Consider the following 21,634-nt stretch of genomic DNA (forward strand, 5'->3'; position numbering starts at 1 on the left):
TCCAGATGAGCTCCCCCCAGGAGCACAGATCGGCCTTGTTAAATGGCCCCAATGTGACCATCCAAGGAATGTCATCAAGGAATTCGCTCCCTGACATTCTTCTAGTAGCCTGTGCTGTTATTGAGCTCCTACCCAGTAACCAGCAGGAGGAAATTGAGGAAACTGATGTCTAAAGTTGAGAACTCCTTTTGTGAACATTAGCCTCTGTCTCTTTAAGGCTGAAGGCCTGGTTGCCATTCTGTTTAATCTATCACTGATAACTTATCAAGTAACCCCGTGTCTGTTAAATGAGCTATAAAAAAAAACACCTTGGAATACAAGGGGATTACACCGCAACCTTTAGGTCAAAGCTAATTCTAGGTGAGAGGATAGAGAAGGAAAGAAACTTGTTTCCACCTAAGTCTGATCACATTAATTCGGAGTTCCTTTTCGTGAGATCTTTCCTGGGGAACTCTGCCTGGGCCACTGTCTTGGTCTGGTGCTTGTGGTGCAGATAACATACCCTCCCACGTTCCCTTCCACCCGCCCTGGACTGCAAGGGTGCTCCAGTAAACGGAAGCCAATTTCAGCTGGGAAGGGGGAAGTAGAGCTTCCATAGAAAGAAAAGTCCACAATTTATCAGCAAAACCAGGAGAATGCTGAGTGAGAGGGGGCACTCTTGATAATCACGCTGAAAACAGCCAATATAAACTGGAACCATACCCAGCAAAGCAGTAACATCATCCAACTTTAAAAATGTGGGGAGCCAACCTTCCTAGGGAAAAAACAAAACAAACACGAGTATCTAGGATTGCTTACAACTAGAGCAAAATATACACCTACCCCCGCCCCCCCCAAAAGGTCATCTCTAAGTCTGCTGTAACAGGATCCACCTCCTTCCAAACTATCATAGAGGACACCATCTTTTAAAGATGGTAATTCTTATAGCACACAACACCTGGCACAGTAGCTTCAAGGGTTGGAAGAATAGTGCTTTTGGCTAGAGGTACATGTACAGCACTATGGCAAAGGGAGCTCCTACCTGACCTGCATGGACATGAACTAAGATACACCAGGAAAGGTGAGAGGAAAACTGACTTCCCAGCAAAGGTGCGAAGAACAAGGGCACAGAGGTGTCACATGGGGCTTTGGGGGGGGGATTGTGAGCGGCTCATTGGGCTAGTGCCAGGGAAGGTATGTCCGAGGCACATCCCGGCTAGCTGGGCCTGAGAGGCGTCAACCTTGGAAGGCTTCAACCAGGGCAGCCACGGGGTCAATATGGGCCATGCAGAACCACCCCTGGCAGGTAAGGGTGAAATCAAGACCAGCAGGGAAATGAGAAGCCTTTGTAACACATTAACAGTTTCAGGCTGCTTTAAAATTAATCCAGAGGGGTGCTTAAGACAATGTTGTGGCATTGTAAGTTCAAGCCAAGGTGTGGAGCACAGAGAGAAGAGGGTTGGAGTTTGCATCCTCCTACTAAACTGTACAGCTGGGATATGCCTTCATCCTGAGATTCCCAACACCCGAAGTACGGGGAAGAGCTGGTTGGCTGTGTGTCTCAGGGTAGATTTTTAAAAAATTCCTTGAACAAGTAAACTTGAGCTTCCTTTGTCTCTTAAAAAAAATAAAATAAAAATCCCCTTTCCGGGTAGGAAAGTAAAGGAAAAGCACATAGGGATTTAAAAGAAACACAAAGAATCAAGTCCGAAGAGATCTTATAAATGTTAGGTTGATTTATAAGAGCCGCTCTGGGCAGTTAACAGTCTGTTTACAATGAGCTGTCTACCGCTGAACATACTGTACATGGCAATTAGAAGTCGTCACGGCAAGAGGAAGCCACGGCTGGCCTGGGCGGCCAACAGGAACCACATGAAAACAGCCAGACACGGTAGGGAAGATGGGAGGGACCAAAGTGGGGTTTGCTTTTTATTATCGAAGAAAAACTCCTCAGAAATCTGAACAAAGGGAAGGAGAATCTCACACTCAAGAGAATCAACACCAGGACACAAAACCACCGGTGTTCTGACTCCAGGCTGTCCCCGTCTCCTCAGAGCGCGGAGATGGGAAGGGGACCGCTGAAGCCAACACGCCATTCTGTCAAAACAGAGAGACTCAGAAACCCTACGAACAGGATTAAAATCTAAACTTCTGGTTTTGCTTTTTAAAAAATTTTAATATATCAAAAGGCCTGCTTTAGTGACATGCTAGTCCCACCAGAAAATAATCCCAATCACCCCTTGTCAGTAACATGCTCAAGTTGACCAGCCAACTCTGATTTCTAAATCCGTGTGGGCATGTGTGTGTTTTAAACCAAAGCCGCGGGGATCAGGGGAGTGCTCCTTCCACAATGTGCCTGCACCTGTCAACCCGACCGGGTGTCCACCCCCACCTCCGGAAGAGTGGGCAGAGGACGGACGACCCTACAGGGACAGCAAGGGAACAGCAAAGGGCCCCCAGAGAGCCAGCGTTGCAAAAGCACTGCCTCCCTCAACCCCCACTCAAGAGGAGATCCCTTATTTCCAACCAGACTATTTGTCTCCAGTTTGGCTCCCCGGTGACCAGAATGTTCTTCCTCCTTTAGAAAAAAAACACACATATCTGCACACCCATATATATAATTTTTTTTGTTTTTACATTTAAATATAAAAATACTACTCTGCTTTGTGTTATAAATGAAGGACCAAGCAGTTAAGAACTTCTTCTTCTAAGGTAGGTCAATCCATCCTTATGCTGAGCTTGTCTTCAGGGGAGGGCCATTTCGACCCAGGTGAGGGAAGTCCTGTACCAGGAGGACGGGGGTGCTTTTTTCTGCCTGGCTCTCTCCTAAGTCTCACTTTTAATAGAAAGTTGGTTATAACCTGACACCAAGTAGAACTCCCCACCAAGAGGGGGAAATCCTAACCTAACCCCAGAGTAAGTAAGTAACCCTCCCTCCCCCAACACTCAGCTACCTGGAAGAAAGAGCCCTCCCCCTCCCTTCACAAACACTATGCTCTGTCCGGATCGCTACGCCTACTGGACAAACACACCTGATTAACTGGAAACAGTGGTTATGCCTCCCCACCCCCTCCCCACTAACGTACTAGACAGCTTCAGTGACAGGGGAAAAAAAGGTGGGGGGCGGGGGTGTAAAAAGATTAAGAACCTGACCCCTCTATCCTGGCCAAAGGAAGCAAAGAGATATTAACTGGGCATGAGGAATAAAAAAAGACCTTGATATTCCGCCCTTTGAGTTACAGCTATTAGGACAGTCGAGAGAGGGGCAAACATGGAGGCAGGATGGAGAAAGAGGAGGGGTCTGACGGCTGCAAGTCTAGTCCACTTAGTTTTTGTACTGGAAGGGTTCGTCGCCAGTTTCATTGAGAAGACACGTGCGGATGAGGGCTTCTGTCACGGAAAAGGGGTCACAGTTGGCGGAGGGGCGACGGTCTTCAAAGTAACCCTTCTTCTCCTGGCCGACAGTCCGGGGAATGCGGATGCTAGCCCCACGGTTGGCCACGCCGGCGGAGAAGTCGTTGATGTTGGACGTTTCGTGGAATCCAGTCAGGCGCCGGGCGTTATCCAGGCCCCCCTTGGGGTCGTAGGCTCGGATGTGGTAGTGGTGCCGCTTGCTTAGTTTCTCGATGGACTCCTCAATGTACCTAGGAGGAGAAAAGACGGGGGGGTCCAACCTGGCACCCGAAATCTGCCCTTCAGGGGCAGGTGCACGTATGGAACTAAGAACGACGGGACTCATCTTATCAGACTGTTCACTAAAACGCTGTCCCCACAGATCAAAGGATCCACGAGGGCAGCAACTCTGCCTTCTTACCCGTGTGTCCCACTCAGGGCCTCAGCATGGTGCTGGATGCCCGGTAGATAGTACTTGCTGAATGAAAAGACCCTAATCAAAGACCCTGCCCCACCCAGAAGCATTAAGTTCATTCACATGCTTTTATCGTTACTAAGTTATTTCATAGTGAAGATTTTCAAACACATTAAATTAGCTCCCCCTTTCCGATAGCTATTCTTGGATTCTATTCCTAGAGTATGTTTTGGTCCTCTTCAAATACAAACAAAACAAGAGAATTAGAAGATAACTTTCAAAGCTAAGTGCTAAAAGCTAAGGTACGCATGGAGAAGTCTGGCTTACTTATTAGCCCCAACACATCAAACCCTTGGCAAGTATGCCAGCAAAGGAAGGAAGATGGCCCCATCACGAGAAGGCACTCACTTCAGACCATTCTCCTCACGCATGGCCTTGGTGCTGAAGTTGGTGTGGCAGCCCGCACCATTCCAGTTCCCAGGAATGGGCTTAGGATCAAAGGTTGCTATCACTCCAAAGTCTTCACATACACGGTGCAAGATGAAGCGGGCCACCCAGAGATGATCTCCCATGTCGATTCCTTCGCAGGGTCCTATCTGGAATTCCCACTAGAGAGAACAACATGGCTGGCCTTTAAAAATAATGCCAATTTCTTACCCCAAGTCACAAGCTCCAAACCCTGTTCTTTTCTCACCTCTATTCCAACCCACCTAAGTTCTGGGTAAATGAGGGGTGCCAGGTACATGTCCCCACTGGCCACTATGTCCTACAGATGAATACATCATTTACCTGGGCAGGCATGACCTCAGCATTTGTCCCAGCAATTTTGATGCCAGCGTACAAGCAGGCTCGGTAGTGAGCCTCCACGATATCTCTCCCATAGGCTTTGTCTGCTCCCACGCCACAGTAGTATGGACCTGCAGAGACATTAAGAGGTTAAGAGACAAGAAATCCCTTTCCACAAAAGTCAGAAATCAGAAAGCTCTCAACACTTGCTTTCTGGAATCACTATCCCTGTCTTCACAGGGAGGCAGGGGTGTGGCATGCAGGGGGTTCCTCTTGGCCATAGCGTCAGTGGACCCAAAGGGTTTCCCTCCATATTAATGTCTAAAAATTCATGTCCGGGGGTGCCTGGGTGGCTCAGTGGGTTAAAAAAGCTTCTGCCTTCAGCTCAGGTCATGATCCCAGGGTTTTGGGATCAAGCCCTGCATCAGGCTCTCTGCTCAGTGGGAAGCCTGCCTCTGCCTGCCTCTCTCCCTACTTGTGATCTCTGTCAAATAAATAAATAAAATCTTTTTAAAAATAAGTAGATAAATAAAAATAAAAAATAAAAATCCATGTCCGGATTTGGGTAACAAGAAGGCTTTTCTCCACATTATTTCAGCCAGCCTCAGTGATATGCCCACAACTTTATAGTGGGCAGCCCATAGTGATCAGCCCATAGTGATCCATGAGGAGTCACTATCATCCCTGGGGAGGGAGTCTGTCCTTGGCAACGAAGTAACTAGGGAGCAGGAGGTCCATCTCACGGGGCGGGGAGACGACTTACCTTGGGGTCCAGGAAAGCCATTGGAAGGCCAACCAAAAGGGTGCCCATCTGTGCCCATGAGAGTGTATTCCTGCTCCATTCCAAACCAAGGATGCTGATTGCTCACCATGTCCATTATCCGTTTACAGGTATGCCTCAAATTGGTCTCTAGAAAAAAAGAGTCAATGCACTGTTAGAGCCATATGGGCAAATCCACTGAATCGCAGTGCTGCTGGGGAAAAGAACTTTGGATTCCACAAAGCTGAACTGAAATGTGGACTCTAAGTTGAACTGACCCAGAATAATAAAACCTTTTTTGTATCCCATCAGCCTAAATGTAGAAAATGGGCGAAGCAGGGGCGCCTGGGTGGCTCAGTGGGTTAAAGTCTCTGCCTTCCACTCAGGCCATGATCCCAGGGTCCTGGGATCGAGCCCCGCATCACGCTCTCTGCTCAGCAGGGAGTCTGCTTCCTCCTCTCTCTCTGCCTGCCTCTCTGCCTACCTGTGATCTGTCAAATAAATAAAATCTTTTAAAAAGAAAAGAAAATGGGCGAAGCGGTAATCATACATCTGCAGGGAGACTCCTGGGTCACAAACAAACCCCATGACTCTGGATCCAGAATAGAGCAGGTCTGCACCTTATCTGCCTGCTGGCCACCTCCCAAGTGCGCACAGAGAGCACTTCAGCTCTCTGTGCGCAAGACAGCCGCTTTGGCTGTCAGACTTATCCCTAGTTTCTCAAGCATTTAGAGCCAAACCTGTAATTTGCCTTGAGAGAAATCGTGTGTCTATTGGGGGCCTCCTACTCCAGGTAAGAAGATGAAGGGCTAAACTGCCTACCACAAAAGTTAAAATACTGAAACGAGAGGAGCTCAGCTGGAGACGTCTAAGCTGGAAAAAACTTTAAAATAAGTAAATAAAGACTTCTTATCAGCTGCTGAACTACATCCCAAAACACCACTTTAAGACCTCTGCATTATGGAAAACCCACAACAGGAGTCTATCTGGCGACCCTGAGGGACATAGTAAAGCCTCTACTTTCCCACAGGAGAAAACGCAGCTCAGCTCAGACACACCAGGCGGCCTGCCCAGCTTGCACGGCCAGTAGCAGAACTGGGAAGGCGGCAGCTACCTTGGTGCCCTTTACCAGAATGGTACTGCCTCCCAAAACAAAGGCAATTAAGGTCCAGGCATGGACTGACTCGTCACAAGTCGCACTGGCAGAGCGTACCAGGAGACTAAACAGAAGGGAGGATGGGGGGCTTCTGCTGCAGTTAACAAGATGATCGGCGGAGAATCAGGACCAACAGCCACACCAGGCAAAAGCCAAAAATGCAGATACAGTGAACTTGGGGCACATGTAGGTTATTGGTGAACCCAGACAGGAGATGGATTTTATCCCCTACCCCACCTTTTAAAATCAGGAAAACTAAGGATAGAGAATAAATCGCTGGTCAAGGTTCATAGCCAGGTAAGTGAACTTCAAAATCCATACTTTTCAAATCTAGAGGCAGGTGGGAGGGCTGTGTCATGGGGGAGCTCTACTGGTGGACAGATTTAAAGGAATTCACTGTTGTTTTATTTACACAACCAGTAGACCCCGCGTAGACGGACCACACCACCTGTGAATGAGGAAGTTTGGAGTGCAGATCCAGGTCCACCCGCCCAGACCCCTGAAACAGTTCTGAAACCTGAGATCGTATCATCTAGTTTAGTGTTTCCAGTACTGGTTTCAGGATCTCCTGTACTTCCCCCCTTCACAACGTTCATGGATTAAGGAGGGAGCATCCCTACCTCTCCAATACACACCTGCAGGCTTCCGGTTGTACTTGAAGACTTCACAGAACACCAGCTTGTTGGGGTCCTTGCGGAAAGGGTCCCGAAACATGGCAACGGGGACTAGATACATGTCACTGTTGGAGCCTTCGGACTGGAAGGTACTAGAGCCATCAAAATTCCACTCAGGCAACTCTGGGGTAAAAAGAGAAGGGAAAATTAACTTAAAAATGCAGAGCTTTTCAGACAATACAGCCCCTTCCTTAAACTTCCCACATGTAAAGATCTACACTTCCTTTCCAGAAAGTCAGCGATGTGGGATTCCCGCTACTCATATGCAAACTCTGACCACTGCATTACGGCTTTAATGTCCTTCCTGTGGAAGCTGCACAGAGCACCGCACCAACCACCCAAGGAACGCTTGACATGTCTTCCCTCAGTCTGTCTACCAGACACCAAGGAGACAAACTGAAATATTCTGACAACCAGGAAGTCAGTCATCATTTAAAAAATTGGAACAGGAGAAAGAGATTCTGATTCCCCTACTAGGCCACCTGCGTTGCTTAACTCACCTCCCCACTGCACCTAGGGACTGTTCTAGCTCGAGTCATGTCCTTATTCTATAGACAAGGAAATGGATAACTAGCAGGGTAAGTGGTCAAGGGTACTCCCATGGTCACTTATCGACTTTCCCCACGATGTTTTAAAGGTGGGTTTCTTCATCTCTCAAGTTGACTAGGAGTTCTCCGAAAGCACAGAGATCAGACTCTCTTACCTTGTACCCCCCCTCCCCCGGCACCTGTCTAATATCTGCCACAAAGCAAGTACACGCCATATACTTCATTTTATGCTATGCATTCACTCCAGTGTGACTACTATCAGAAGAGTAAGCCATCCTAAAAGCAGGTAAACGGTGGTATTTTTTTCCTCTAGTCCCCTTCCAGGAGGAGGGCTATGGTTTGCTCTAGACTGAAAAATGAAGGTCACGACTCTTATCTAAGAGCCTCTAGTGTGATAAGCAATCAGTGGTTTAAGAATTTCCAAAAGTGGAATCAACCAGAAACAAACGATCGGCCAGTCCTATTTGGAAACCACTTCACATAGAGTCTGCTTCACATCCAGAACCTCACTGATAGGAATCCGAAACAGTACTCTATAGAGTTTACATAGTAGATAAGCATAATCAGGTTAGAGCAGTGGTTTTCAAACTGGGTTCTTGGGGATGCCTCAGAGGGAATTAAGTGGGGACGCCCAAGTCAGCAAAGTCTCCAACCCCCTCCTGCCCCAACTAGACTTTTAATCTTTTTTCCTCAATATACTGGCTTCCATGGAAGATTCTATTGAAATAAAGGGGTCCATTGTTGCCACGCTTTGAGGCAGCAGAGGAGCTTAGCGTTGAATGAATGAAGTCTGAGAAACCCTGCCTCAGGAAAGCTTGAGACACAGAATAATAAAGTGGCCGAATCTAGTGGCTTGCTTTCAGGCTGCTCCCACCCCTCCCCACGGCTCCCACTCTGCTCCGTCTCTCACCTTCTATACACTTGGGCTCACTGTCCAAGGTCCGGGTCTTGCAACGCAATCCTTCTCCCGTCCCGTCAATCCAAATATACATAGCTTGCACTTTCTCGCCCTGAGGCAGGGACATGTACAACTGCTTGATGCCTTTGTTCAGGTGGGAACTCGCGGAGGTGGCCATGGTGGACGTTGTTCTGCTGAAAAGAACCAACCAAAAAATGATTACCAACTCCAAACTGATCCTCTGGCAGGAGTGACTCAGTAAGGACAATTAAAGCAAAAAGTCCCAGTGGGAAATGTCGTCCCCTCCCTTTGGAAGCCACTCTCCAGGGTCTACTTCTTCATGCTGCTTTCAGAGAGATTTAAGCTTTTCTATTAAATAAGACAAAATCTCCCTCTAGGCTTCCTTGAGCTAGAATCCACACTTGTGAGGACTAAGCTCTATTTCGTCAGTGTGGCCAAAGTAGGGCAAGCGTTTTATATTTTATACTAAAGCACTGGGTCAAACACTAAAGTTCGGAAAGAGAGCATTTGCAGAAGGTCTCTCTCTCCCAGTATGAGTGAAATCCAGCCACAGAAAGGCTGGGATGCTATGGTGTCTGGGTCCATCTCATCTCTTCCTTGCATTCTAGCAGGCACCTCTGTGAAAAACCCTTTTTGGAGATTCTCCCCTCTCCCAAAAGCACCCCCCCACATTGAGACATTAGGAAGAAGAAACAAGGGAGCTAGCTAGAGTCGTCAAAAGCCTGGTGGGGTTTTCCTAACAGCAGTGCAATTGCAAATCCCCCAAGTATCAAAGAGCTGATCTGCATTGGATTCTGAGCAGCAAGCACACTGCCATCCTTTCCACGGGTCTTCTCACTTCCGAAGGTAGATCTACATTTGCAAAGGACATTCTCAGATCCCACCAGGGAACTTTAATGAGGAAATTCCCACTTCAGTAACAAAACGATCTGGGTTTTTAAAAGCTGGGCACGCTAAAAACCATGAGCCACTGCCACAAAACCTCTGAGACAAGAAAAACCCAACGCAAGAGGAAATGTTGGACACCGCCCCCCCTCCCCAGCTCAGTGGCCCAGAGAGGCTGGAAAAGGAACACATTGTTCTCCAACGACTTGGGCAACTTTATGAAGTACAGTGGCTAAGTTTCTATGGGCAACCGTCCATGTTTGCCCAGCTGAAAACAGAACTGCTTCTCCCTCCAAGAGCCTCACCCCTTCCCTTGGGGAAGAGCAGAACCTTCTTGGTCTGGTCTCCAGCACTGGATTGCAGAGCCGGTCCTTTTCCATATCCCTCTGTATTACCGGGCGTGCAGAGGTCTCCGTGGTTCACACACATCCCCCAAACCTCCACCACCCCTGCCTTTAAAGGCCGGAAGGAACAACACCTGACCCCTTCAGCTCCCACTACAAAGCCTACAACCCAATCTCCTGGCCTTCCTCCCCAACCTGTGACCACCACCAACATCCAGCCACACTCTCTCCCTTTAAGCCTCAGTTCCAGACTTCCTGCTCTTTTCCGTGAGACGAGTTGGATGCCAACATTTTAGTCTACTGTTACCGACTGGTAACGCGGTGCCCTGAGTTTATGTAGGGTAAAAACGGGATTCTGCACTTTCTAGCTGTCTCTGCAGCTGTCTCCGGCTCCGGGGTCTTCGTCCCTGACTCTTCACTCACCCCAGCCACAGAAGGTCAATCGGATCGTTGGGGTAGCCCTCCCTGGCCCTTCTCCTTTTGGAGTTGCGTTCGCGCCTCTCCTGGTTCTCCGGCTCTCGCTGGTCCATGCACCGGAGCTTTCTGGGCGAGGGAGACGGAGACGGAGAAGGAGGGGTCAGGGAGCGTTCGGGATCGCATCGGGACGAGGAGGAATACGAGGGCTGGTGGGTCACGGTCTTAATCTTGACTCGTGATTTCTCTCCGGAGTTCATCGAGTAGGCGACGAAGCCGAAGCAGCTGGAAGGGGACTCCGAGGACCGCGGCGACTCCCCTTCGTCTTCATCTTCGTTGGTGGTGGTCTTCGTGGATTTGCGGCTGGGGGGGGTTACCCGCTTCCCGCCCCCGGGGCAGTTGGGATAATCCACTTTGAGGGTAGCCCTTTCCCACTAAAACGTCCCTAAAGTCGGCGCCCTGCCCCTCGGGCCCCGGTCAGGATCTCAAGGCCTGGCCGAGGGGGCCATATCCCTCCGAGGGCCGAGGCTGGGAGGGAGTGGGGATGTCGCGGGGGAGGGGACAGCGCACCGCCGCTGCCTCTGCCCCGCCAGGCCTCTCCGCCCGCGGCGCCCGCCGGCCAAACCGCAGCCCGGGCTCCCCATTGTTCAGTCACAGTGCAAGGCCCCCGGGACCCCGCGCAGGAGCGGCCCGTACTAGCGACCCTCATGGCCACTCGCCTCAGCGTAGGCGTCTAGAGAGCCTCCAAACCACGACGATCCTGCAAGGCCCGCCACCGCGGAGCAGGAGCGAGCCTCCCAGGGGCCACCCGGCCACTCCTCCGGCGCACACAGCACCGCCGAGGTGGGAGCGCTGGGCCCGAGCAGCGGCTCCTCCGTTCGCCTCGCAGAGCGACCTCCAGGGGCGGCGCTTAGGGCCGCGAGCGGCGAAAGAGATCAAAACAACTCCCCGCCCTCCTCCGAGCCCGGCGAGCAGCGCACCCCACAATCGCCAGCCCAGAGCCTCCGGGAGCCGCGGGCGGCGAGAGCACGCGGAGGGCGCGGGGGCAGAGGAGCACCGTAGGGGCGGGAGGTGCAAGGGGCTGCCCCGAGCCGCGGGGTCGGCAGGCCGGGCTCAGGGGGTTTGGGGGCTGCAGGGGCGGCACGCACCACCTCCAGCCCCCGGGACGGCGGCGCGCTTACCTGGGCGGCGAGCAGGCGGCGGGACGGGCAGGCCTCGAGAGCGAGGTGAGGTGAGGAGAGGAGGCCGGCGTGCTGCTCAGAAGCTCCACTCTACTCCCATTCTCGGCTCTGCGGGGCTGCTAGCTGCCCCGCATTTTTTATCCGCTGCCCGGGCCGCCCCCGGCGCCCTGATTGGCTCCCAGCGGCCGGGAGCCGGGGCGGATCGGCTGATGCGCGCCCGGGCCCCGCTGCCATTGGGCGAGCGGTGGAGCGGGCGCCGTCGGGGTGGGGACTCGAGGGCCGGGAGAGAAAGAAAGGGAAAGGGCCTCGTGGGGGAGGGGGCTTGCGGGGGGAGGGGAGCGGAGGAAGGGCAGGCAGGCGGCGCGCGGACAGCCGAGTTCCTGCCAAGAAGGACCCCGCCTGCCCCGGCTGCCGCTAGCCCTGGCGCGCCCACCGCGGGCCTGGGACCGTCCCCACAGGCCCCACCCCCGGGCCCGAGCGAGGCGCCCGGCACACCGCCGGGCCTCCGCCCCTGCCGCCTTCAGGTTGGATAGTTTTGCGGGAGAGGCCTGTCTTTCTCGAGGTCCCACCGCAGACCCCAAGGCTCCCTAAGGACGTTCTGATCCCCGGGGATGTCGTTTTGCCTTTTGTTGTTAGAGAACCTGCAGCCCTCCTCGGCGCTGGCGTCTGGTTTGAGGCGCGGTGCGGGAGCGGGGGCCGGGGCCGGGGCGGTGGTGGGGCACCGAGGGGGCGGCCCAAGGAGGGCCCGCGGGAGCCGGGCCTGCAGCGCGCCCGCGCGCCCGCCCGCCTGCCCTCGCCGTGGGGCTGGGGAAGGGAACAGCAGTGTGCGTTCTCCCTTCAGTCATCCACACGCTGTGCTTAGGTCCTGCCCTGGAGAGGATCCGGGCGGGCACAGCAACGGTCAGGGGACCTGTCAGATTCTGCCTCGGACACTCCGAGACTAGTCTCTCGGCGACGCTCTGGGCCCAGGCTTCCTCATCTGCAAATAAAGCCCTTGGAGAGAGGACCTTTAGAGCCGCCCACCAGATCTGAAATTCTGGGTGCCAACTGTTCCCCACAGGCAGCTGAAAGAAAAGTGAGGTCTTCGCGTGCCCCCCGTGGAAGCCCAGGGTACGTCCAAATTTTAGAATGTTTGAAAGTAATGCTTTGGTTTCCTTTTTCAAGGAACTTATCGCGCCTTCTTTTTAATCTGGAAAATTCGAATCGGTACACCTTCCTCCTGTCAGCCTTGCTATGATGGAGAAAATCTGTCTGTGAACACAATCTTGAAATACATGCTTGTCAACAGGTATATAATAACTGTATAGTATAGAGAGAGACACACACAACCCCCACACACCTGCGATATTTTCATTGCTACCAGTGCCGTTGCTTGAGTATTTTTTCTTGCCTGAAATCCCTCTGATGGTCTCTAGTCTTTATTGCATCTTTCAGGAGCCCCAGGTTTGAGACTTATATAATTTTCTGTTTGAAGACCAAGAAGCAGGCTTCTTTGCCTTTGGAAGAGGAAGGGAAAAAGTTCGTTCTTGTGGTTATTTTTCGAACCACAATTATGGAAAAGAAATGTTACCACACACACATAACTTGGCTTCTCTGGTCACCATCCTTCCAGAGTGTCTGACACTGTAGTGCTTTCAAGGGACAGATGCAAATTTCACCTCAGAGGGGATTTTGGTATATTTCAGACAGGTGACATTCTGCACTGGGTAGCGTTCCTTGCAAACCCTTAAGACGGTCCATCTTGAGTTTGAGTGCTGTATGTTGAAGTATCACAATATGTTTAAAGGCTGGGGTTCATGTCATACAAACACCGGTTCAAATCCGGGCTTCACGTCTTACCAGCTTTGTGTTAGCTTTCTCATCCACGTGAAACCACAGTTTTCTTGCCCACATAATAGAGATAACTGTTAACTGTTGTAACTGTGTTTTAAGGATTCCTTCTGATAAGCACATACACTAGATGCATATGGTAAACTTGGAAAACAGTAATTATAATTATTATAGGTCAAGGTAATCCAAAGAGATTGGATTCTTTCTTTCCCCATATCAACCCATGAAGTACAACATTCTGACTCAGTCCTGAGTTGAGGGGAAGTGGGGGAGAGGAAAGGTAATGTTTTTACTTTAAAAGATGGTAGTTTTCAGTTGCCCAACTGCCTCAGCAGAAACCAGAGCCTTCTCCTGAACTCAGCACTGCCAGCTTCTGAGATGCAGGTGGCAAGCATAATAGAAAACGGGATAACAAGAAGTAAATGCAGTTTTTAAAACTTATGGGATTATATTTTGCTGTTTGGTTTCACTTGCTAGGGCTCTTCACTGCCTTGAAGAACTGCTCCATCTTTCTATCTCCCAGTAGTGTCCGGAGTGAGTGTTCAATAGGTGATGTTTGTTGATCACACAGAAATGACAGCGGCACCATCAAGAAAACATGTGCTTTGAGCTGCTTTTCCGAGAATGCAAATGGATTTGCTTTGATCCATTCATGTGACCAGAGGCATACTGGGTGAGGGTTAGAGGCCTTGTTCTTGGTCGGCCCCCTACTTACTAAAACCAGCCCAGTGAGGGCCCAAAAGAGTCTGGGGACTGATCAGAGAAGCTTTAAAGAGTATGAGGGGGAAGAAAAAGCAGAAGAAGCTAACTGGTTCGCCCCCAGAAACTCAGACTGTACTTTTAGAGAAGTTACAAGGAGGACTGCCTGTGCCATTCAGTTTGACTTGGCTGTGTCTGCTGGCCTTTGTCCTCTTCCCCCTTCCCTAAATTGCTACTCGCCCCCATTTTCCACCCTCTCCATGAAAGAGCATTAGCATGCTTAACTGGTGAACTGTTCCGTCTCTTGGTACACCGAGTATCAGAGCTGATAGGGGGGTTCTATTACATGTGCTTTGAAGTCAGGTTTTTCTCTCTTAGAATAAGGTAGCTATGTCCAACAGGTGAGTGGAGTGGGAGAGCAGTATTACAGGTAAACATTTTTTGCTCCAAATCTACAGGAAGGGCTAGGGACTAAGAGCTCCCCTTCTGTTGTCCTGCTACCTGTAATCAAGGCCTTGTCTTGGGTGGGCTTTGTCTGTGAGCTCTTCTTTCAGTTTCTCTCTCTCTCTCCTAAAGGATCGATTTCCACTTGCCAGTTGTAAAGCTCTTGAAGATTTTTATTTATTTACTGGAGAGTGAGAGACAGCACCCAAGCCTGCGGAGCAGCAGGCAAATAGAGAGGGAGTAGCAGGCTCCCCACTGAGCAGAGAGCCCAGGACCCTAGGATCACAACCTGAGCCAAAGGCAGATGATTAACCAACCCATCCACCCAGGAACCCTGTGAAGTTCTTAATCTAGTGGTCTGGAAGTGCCTTCCCAGGGTCTGTGTAGTTGTCTTGCACTCATCATAGACGGATTGGGGGTAGGGCTCAAACATAATCAAACTTCAACAGGCAGTTTGGGAAGTGGAGTTTTCCTTATATTTGAATGATTTCAATAAGCATTCAACAAAACTCTTAGCTCAGGCTCAAAAAACGCAGCTGAGACCCAGACTTGAGGAACACCCTGGAAACCCAACCCAGAATTGTAAATTATGCTTTAAAAAAAAAAATAAATAAGACAACAGTTACTTCCCAAAGAATAGACCCTATTAGTATAATCTTAAAACAAAACGAGAAGAAAACAAAAAGAACAAAACAAACACCCTTGGAAGTTGATATCATGACTCTTTTTTTTTTTTTAAAGATTTTATTTATTTATTTGATAGAGAGAGATTACAAGTAGGCAGAGAGGCAGGCAGAGAGAGAGAGAGAGGAGGAAGCAGGCTCCCTGCAGAGCAGAGAGCCCGATGCGGGACTCGATCCCAGGACCCTGAGATTATGACCTGAGCCAAAGGCAGCGGCTGAACCCACTGAGCCACCCAGGCGCCCGATATCATGACTCTTAAACCAAATTCTGGGGAGAAGCTACCATTGGCCAAGCTTTCCAATTTCACTCTCCATAAGTAAGGAAGGAAAGACGAGGTTTTCCTTCAATTCAGTACCGAACACTGAACACAGAAGAGTTGCTCTTTATATTGTTCCTGCTTATTTGATAGTCTCCCATCCAAGTACTAACCAGGCCTGACCCGGCCGAGCTTCCCAGATTCCTCGAGATGGGGTGTGTGTGCAGGATGGGATGGCCCCAGACTGATTGTTTGATATTCTTAAACTCAGGTTAGGAAACTGAGAAGGTCACGTCTCAGCTATCTGTTCTTTAGCCCAATTTAGGTTTGTTGAAGGTCCCTTGAAATCACTCGAATATAGGGAACATTCCATTTCCCAAAGTGTGTGTTACGAGGGAAGTTTCGTTGGGGTTGAGCCCTACTCCTAATCTTCACTCCAAAAGGAACCTGCAGAGTTAAGTTCATCTTCGCTAACACCGTGGGGAAATAAGTCCGACTGAGAAAATTAAAGCCGTGCACTTCTGGAACTAATCTGCACATCCTTCTGAAAGATGAGAAGGCCAAGGCCCCCATAACCTGCAGTAGCTTGCTGAAGTCACCCTAGGGCGGTACTTCCCAGCCAAGTGCACATCCCAGGTGCAACTCCCTTGGGAGCCTTTTCTGTTTCCCTTCCTCCAGTCTGCTCTGGGTGCGTTCCTGGGCCCCCATGGCCACACTCCTGCAATCCCTTTCGTTCCCACTGAGCAAAGCGCTCGCTGAGGGGGCCAGCCAGTCTACCTGAATCCTACAGGGTGGCTTGTCCAGTGTCTCCCACATAGCGGACATTCTATATACTCTTTGAGAATAACAAAGGGAGGGGGAAACTTTATGTCAGGTTCTCTTTAAAGGAATCTTTGGAGAACATTTTGCCTATTTAATCATCTGTCCCCTGTTTCATTATTTCATGAATCTGGGATTTTCATAGGTAAATCTTGTTCCTTATTCTTAATATATGTATGGCTCTCTCTTCTCCAGATTGATTGGAACATTGGTGAAGCTCATTTTTAAAAGCTTAGGGAAACAAACTGAGGGTTGTGGGGGTAGGGAGAGGGTGGTGGGGTTATGGACATTGGGGGGGGTATGTGCTATGGTGAGTGCTGTGAAGGGTGTAAACCCGGAGATTCACAGACCTGTACCCCTGGGGCTAATAATACATTATATGTTAATTAATAAATAAATAAATAAAAATAAAAGCTTAGGAAATTTAGCATCTTGGTAAAAAGAAAGAAAATTTGCTTGGACTAGAGTGTGTCCTTTAGTCAGTTCTTTCCCCAGAGATAGCCTCCACGGGTTCTCCAGTCCTGCCTTCTACCCTCTGTCCCATTCGTTGATTTGAAACCCTGTTTTGCTTCCCGTTCACATGCCAGATTTTAATGGGAAACAACCCTGGGATATGTTCTCTGGATGCTTGCTTGGGCAATACTTAGACCTAGTTCCTTATTTTTCCTGACCTCCTATCCCCTCCCCCCCACTTCTTTTAAACCAGTTCTGGGAGACTTGTTTACACGTTGGAGAGCCGGAGGCTTGGCTGGGGCGGCGTGATCCTAGCGCCCTCTGGTGTAATTTTGTGAAGAATATCCCCAAAGCTTAAGAGGGGCAATCCACCCGCTCTCCACTGGCCTGCAAGGGGAGGGCCTCTGTGTTATTATCTCCAATAGGTAAATTAATGACATGCAAGTTTACTACCTATACTGACATCTAAGAGATACTGTGTTGGGAGTATGAACTGATTACCAGTGGTTTCTTTATTATTATAAAATTAGTTTTCAAATAACTAGGAAAGAGCCGCTTAAGAATGTTTGGTGCTTTTTCCTCATGGCCCACCAGTGTGTGCAAGAGGTAAAGAGAAAAGGATGTCCGCCATGAAGAGTAACTGAAGAGTCTAGAACCCAAGAGTTAAAGGGGGAATGGCAAGGATCAGAAAAAGTGGTTCCAAACAAGTCTTATCCTCAGCCCTCCCTCGGATCTGAGCCCAGAAATTTAAGACCCAGCCAGAAGCTGAGAGTCTGCCAGACTCTCACTCCCAGGGGAGGCCAGGGTGGGGGTACTGGGTGGTGGACAGAAATCTGACATAGACATGCCCTTTAGGGGACATCTGGAGTACTTATAGGGTGCCACTCGTTCCAGCTGGGCCTTCTGGGTGACCATTTTTCTTCCTTCCTTCCTCCCTTTTCTCCTTTTCTCTTTTTTTCAAAAAATTTCGGTTTGAGGATCACTTCCTTCACTGTTGCTATTAGCAAAGTCACTAGCCCAGAGGACATTGAGCCACTGGTGTGAGTCAGACACACCTGTATTCGAATTCCTGTCTTGCTTTGTACTGGATCTAAGTCAACCTTCTGAGTCTTGGTTTTCTGGAAGTTCTTTATAGAAACACTTTTGAGGATTAACAAGCAATAACAGAGTAAACAATTTAGAAATAGTTTGGTGGATTTTGTTATCCCAGGAACGAGGAAGAGAGTGGGCCCATTACTAAGGACATGACTCAGGCTTTAGGACTGTTGGTGTTTCCCGAAGTTTCGCAGAACCCTGCACCTGTCTTGAAAAACATTTAGAAGAAACAGGAGTAGGCGGAGATTCTGGAAGCAAATAAGCCTTTATTAAGCATCACCTATGCTACATATCCGGTGCATGTACAGGAAAGTTTGTCACTTGGATCTGGCGAAGTCCCTACCCTTTAGGAGTCTTTAGGTGGTGAGAAAAACCTCCCCAAAAGAGATAATTTCAGAGAGAGTACAAAGCACAATATATCAGCTATATGAACAGCTTAATAAAGTGGATTTTGTATAAGCACCTAAGAGTTCCAGAACAAAGGAGTCAGTAAGAGTTCTTGGAGAGCTCCACCTGGAGGGTACTTTGGGGGGGGGTGAGGTTGGGTTTTATGCTGGATACCAAACAACATGGTAAACATGTGATTGTCCGATGGCTTTCTGTGAGATGCAAGGGAGTGAAATTTGCAAAGACCCAAGGGTACAATTGAGGAAATAATATGTGCAAATGTGGTGATAGGGAAATAGGTAAGCTTTGACTGGAACAGGAGTAATAAAACTTCTTCAGGAATCTGAAGAAGTACTAAGCCTTTGAATTCTGCACATTTGAAGTGTTACTAAATTAAAACATTGATAAAGTCTCATTTTATTAATTCGGATTTGAAATGAAGGCAGTCCTTAGAAGTGGGAGGGGGGATACGAAGCATACTTTCAACCAGTATAAATTAATTCTAAATTCTGTTTATATTACTTCCACGTGATGGTGCCACTTTGGTGAGCAAATTGAAGTACCCACTTTTCTTTATCAGGATGAGACTTCAATGATTCCAGTTTTGAATTGTGAGAAATCATTATAGTCTCATGTGAAAGGCAGTCACTTGTCCCTGGAGAAGTAGCTGGTGAAGGCATGACTCTGCTCTCCTTCCTTTGAAAGCCTCCCTTCTACCTCATCCGCAGTCCCCCACCTCCAACCCCTGGCTTCTCTTGCACACTCACCCACTCCTCTGGTGCTCTCTCCACCACCCCATCAATCCCATCAGTGTCCCTTTCTCAGGCCCCTCTCTCCTCATCTCCTCAGCAATTAGACATTCAAGGGCAGCAGATGTGCCAGCAGATGGAGACCAGCTGTGCTCCTTCATGGCCATTACCTTCACTTGGTACCAAAAAGGGTCCAGTGCACATGACTGAGAGAACCTGTGGAGGAAGATAGGTGGACAATGTGCCGAGCATCCTAAGCTGTCTCAGGAAGAGCTTTCTGAAAGGAGAAGAGCCTGGTCATCACTTTCTGATTGCTCCACTTCCTGCAGTAATTTGTAGAGGGGTCCTACAGTGCCCTTGTGATACAGAGCTTCTTTGGATCCCATCAGCTTCAAGCTGGGACGGTAACGATGATGCCAAAGGGAAGAGATGCCATAGATTCCCAGCAGACACAAAGCATTGATCATCACATGCCAACAGAAGAAGGTGGTGATAAACATGATGTCGCTGATGTCATCATCCTGCCATGGGTAGCCAGTGACTGGCTTGTAGAGAATAAAACCTGCCTGTATCAGCCAGGAACCCATCATCAGAAACAGAAAAGTCTCAATCAGCAGGAGGTGAAACGTGTCAGGAGTCCACAGCTCTACAGTCAACACCAGCATCAACAGGAACACCAGCAAGATGAGCAGACAATGTATCTGAAGCTCTATCCCCGTTGAGTCCTGGACATGTGACGTCAAGAGCAGCAGGAGCGTGTAGAAGGTCAGGGCCAGGGAACCTTTTTCTAGAAGCACACACCTCTGAGGTAGCAAGTTCTTGCTCATGACATCTACACAGCCGTTGAGGGTGAGGACGATGAACATAGTGAGATGCTGCCACTCTTTGGGGTACATAAATGTGGGTGGCAACAGTCTGTTCATCAGTATCAACCCTCCTTTAATGCAGCGGATCTCATAAGCTATCAAGATGGAGCCAATCACCATCTTCAGCACACCTCCGTGGCATATCTTCCATAGCCTGGCCCATCTTCCCTTCTTCCTAGGATGGCATGAAGGGTCCAGCAGAGAGTCTTTGAATATCACAGCTTTGGAGACTACTATTGCCTGATACAGTCCATACAAAATTAGAAATAGTCCTGGGTACACATGACCAATAAAGGTTCCCATTGAAATACAGATCTGCCTAACAAAGGAGAGAAGAGCAAAATTTGCGCAAGTCCACACCTTCTGGGGCCACTTCAAGTCCTGGCCTTTGAAAAGAATTGCCTTCCACCATCTTTTATCATCTCACCCCACCCACTGCTCCCCCACAGAGGAAATGTTTCTTGACACAAGCCTACGCCTTTGGTGGTATAAAATCTCATTGTTCCATTCCATTCTGGTACATTGGGGACCAACTGACTTCTGCCAGAGAAGGAAGCTTGTGAATGTGCTTTTAGAGGCTCCTCTCTGTGGCCCTTGAGAAGGGTCCACACCTGTGCACACCTGTCCCTTTCTCCCATGGCTTCCTGCCCGTGTGCTGCCCAGCACTCAAATGAAGAGAAAGGGGCATGCGATAGGGGTAAGAGTTGCTGTGGTATCCCAAGAAAGCCTGGCCATTCAGACATAACTTTGGTCCAGTTCTAGGGTTTTCTTTCTGAACACCTACGTTTATAAACATTGGGATATGTGACCATATATTACACACCTAGCACCAATCTGGCTTTTCTTTTACAGACACATTCTGAAGATTCCCAAGAAACCTCCCTTCACCTCCTCCTCTTACTTCTTCACATCTCCATCTGTGCCCCTACCTCTGCATCAGCATCTCTAGTGGCCAATAAATGGATCTGAAAAGCTATCTTTTGATCATTGATTTTCAGGGACTGTGGTGGGTTAGGAGTGGGTCAGCTTCACCAAGCTTAAGCTGTATTTCCTGGAATGCCCTTCCTTCTATGGTTCCAGGTTGGGTTGGCTACAGGGGAGATTTATATGAGCATGTGAAGGCAGAACTGAAGGAGCAACCCAAGCACACCCTGAAGGTGTAGGGTGCCAGTCCTGGGCATGTGACGTCAAGAGCAGCTCCTGCAGCTCCCGCATTCTGTTCCTGATCTGTTGTCTCATCTCCTTGGCATGGGCAGCAACCACGCCCATAGCTCCCTTCGCTTCTCTTAGAGTCCGGGCTCCAGCTTTTTCGGAGGGTCACTTGCCATTGAAGTATGAGGTGGCGAGAGGCAGACACAGGCTCCACTTTGTTCTCATAGGTTTCGATCTGTTCTTGCTCTTCCCTAACTTGCTGCAGGATTCTTCATGACTGCTGCCATGTTGAAATGACCTCCAGCCTCATTTCATAGCAGCCTTCCCTAGACTTCTCCACTACAAATCTGTAAGGTCAAGTGGCCATAAGAAATTCATATTTCATATCACTTTGCTCCCAGGATTCATCCCTAACTCCTACAAGGGATTAAAGTCAAATCCTTAAAATGCAGAGACACCGTTGAGTGAGTGACTCTTCTCAGTTGGTGTTGGCCATTTTATTTTAATGTGACTTAGACCATCAGCTTCATTTATCTGTTACTCCACTTGTGTCTAATGCACCTCAGAAGACAGAGTCCTAGGTATTGGGTAATAGGAAGCTGAGTATAAAGCAGAGAGGATGGAAAAAAAGGTAATGAAAATAGAGCAGAGAGGATGGTGGAGGAAAAAGGTAGAGAGAATGTGAGGCATGCCCTGGACCCACACGTGTATTGGGGTTTATTGCAGTAGGTACTGAAATAGTTTTG

General features: G+C 49.2%; 2 protein-coding genes across 5 annotated transcripts; both read right to left on the reverse strand.

Annotated features, from left to right (window-relative positions):
- Positions 1–1,895: 1,895 nt before the first annotated feature.
- GLUL (glutamate-ammonia ligase) lies at positions 1,896–11,579 on the reverse strand. Of its 4 annotated transcripts, none has more exons than XM_044267241.1 (8): positions 11,455–11,579; positions 10,283–10,402; positions 8,622–8,800; positions 7,125–7,286; positions 5,337–5,483; positions 4,577–4,704; positions 4,196–4,395; positions 1,896–3,623 (listed from the first exon to the last, which is right to left on the reverse strand). In XM_044267241.1, the coding sequence occupies exons 2-8, from the start codon at positions 10,387–10,389 to the stop codon at positions 3,305–3,307; spliced, it is 1,242 nt and encodes a 413-aa protein (XP_044123176.1). In that variant the 5' UTR covers positions 10,390–10,402; positions 11,455–11,579; the 3' UTR covers positions 1,896–3,304. The 4 variants fall into 4 exon arrangements, with proteins under 4 accessions (XP_044123176.1, XP_044123175.1, XP_044123178.1 ...); XM_044267240.1 differs by having other exon boundaries at positions 8,622–8,803; XM_044267243.1 differs by lacking the exon at positions 10,283–10,402.
- Positions 11,580–19,133: 7,554 nt separating this feature from the next.
- On the reverse strand, positions 19,134–20,170 carry TEDDM1 (transmembrane epididymal protein 1). Its single transcript, XM_044267246.1, has one exon. It carries the CDS (start codon positions 20,037–20,039, stop codon positions 19,134–19,136), a length of 906 nt encoding a protein of 301 aa, XP_044123181.1. The 5' UTR covers positions 20,040–20,170.
- Between the last annotated feature and the right edge of the window lie 1,464 nt (positions 20,171–21,634).

The sequence above is a fragment of the Neovison vison genome, chromosome 10, assembly GCF_020171115.1.
Source record: "Neovison vison isolate M4711 chromosome 10, ASM_NN_V1, whole genome shotgun sequence".
Taxonomy (NCBI): domain Eukaryota; kingdom Metazoa; phylum Chordata; class Mammalia; order Carnivora; family Mustelidae; genus Neogale; species Neogale vison.

Bases quoted from the DNA above. Each gene is read 5' to 3' on its own strand.
- GLUL (XM_044267240.1), bottom strand. From the start codon at position 10,389: ATGGACCAGCGAGAGCCGGAGAACCAGGAGAGGCGCGAACGCAACTCC. The intron at 8,804-10,282 runs GTGAGTGAAGAG...GGTTCTTTTCAG, and splicing joins ATTGACCTTCTGTGGCTGGG to CAGAACAACGTCCACCATGG. The intron at 7,287-8,621 runs GTGAGAGACGGA...TTTTTACCCCAG, and splicing joins TGAGCCCAAGTGTATAGAAG to AGTTGCCTGAGTGGAATTTT.
- TEDDM1 (XM_044267246.1), bottom strand. From the start codon at position 20,039: ATGGGAACCTTTATTGGTCATGTGTACCCAGGACTATTTCTAATTTTG.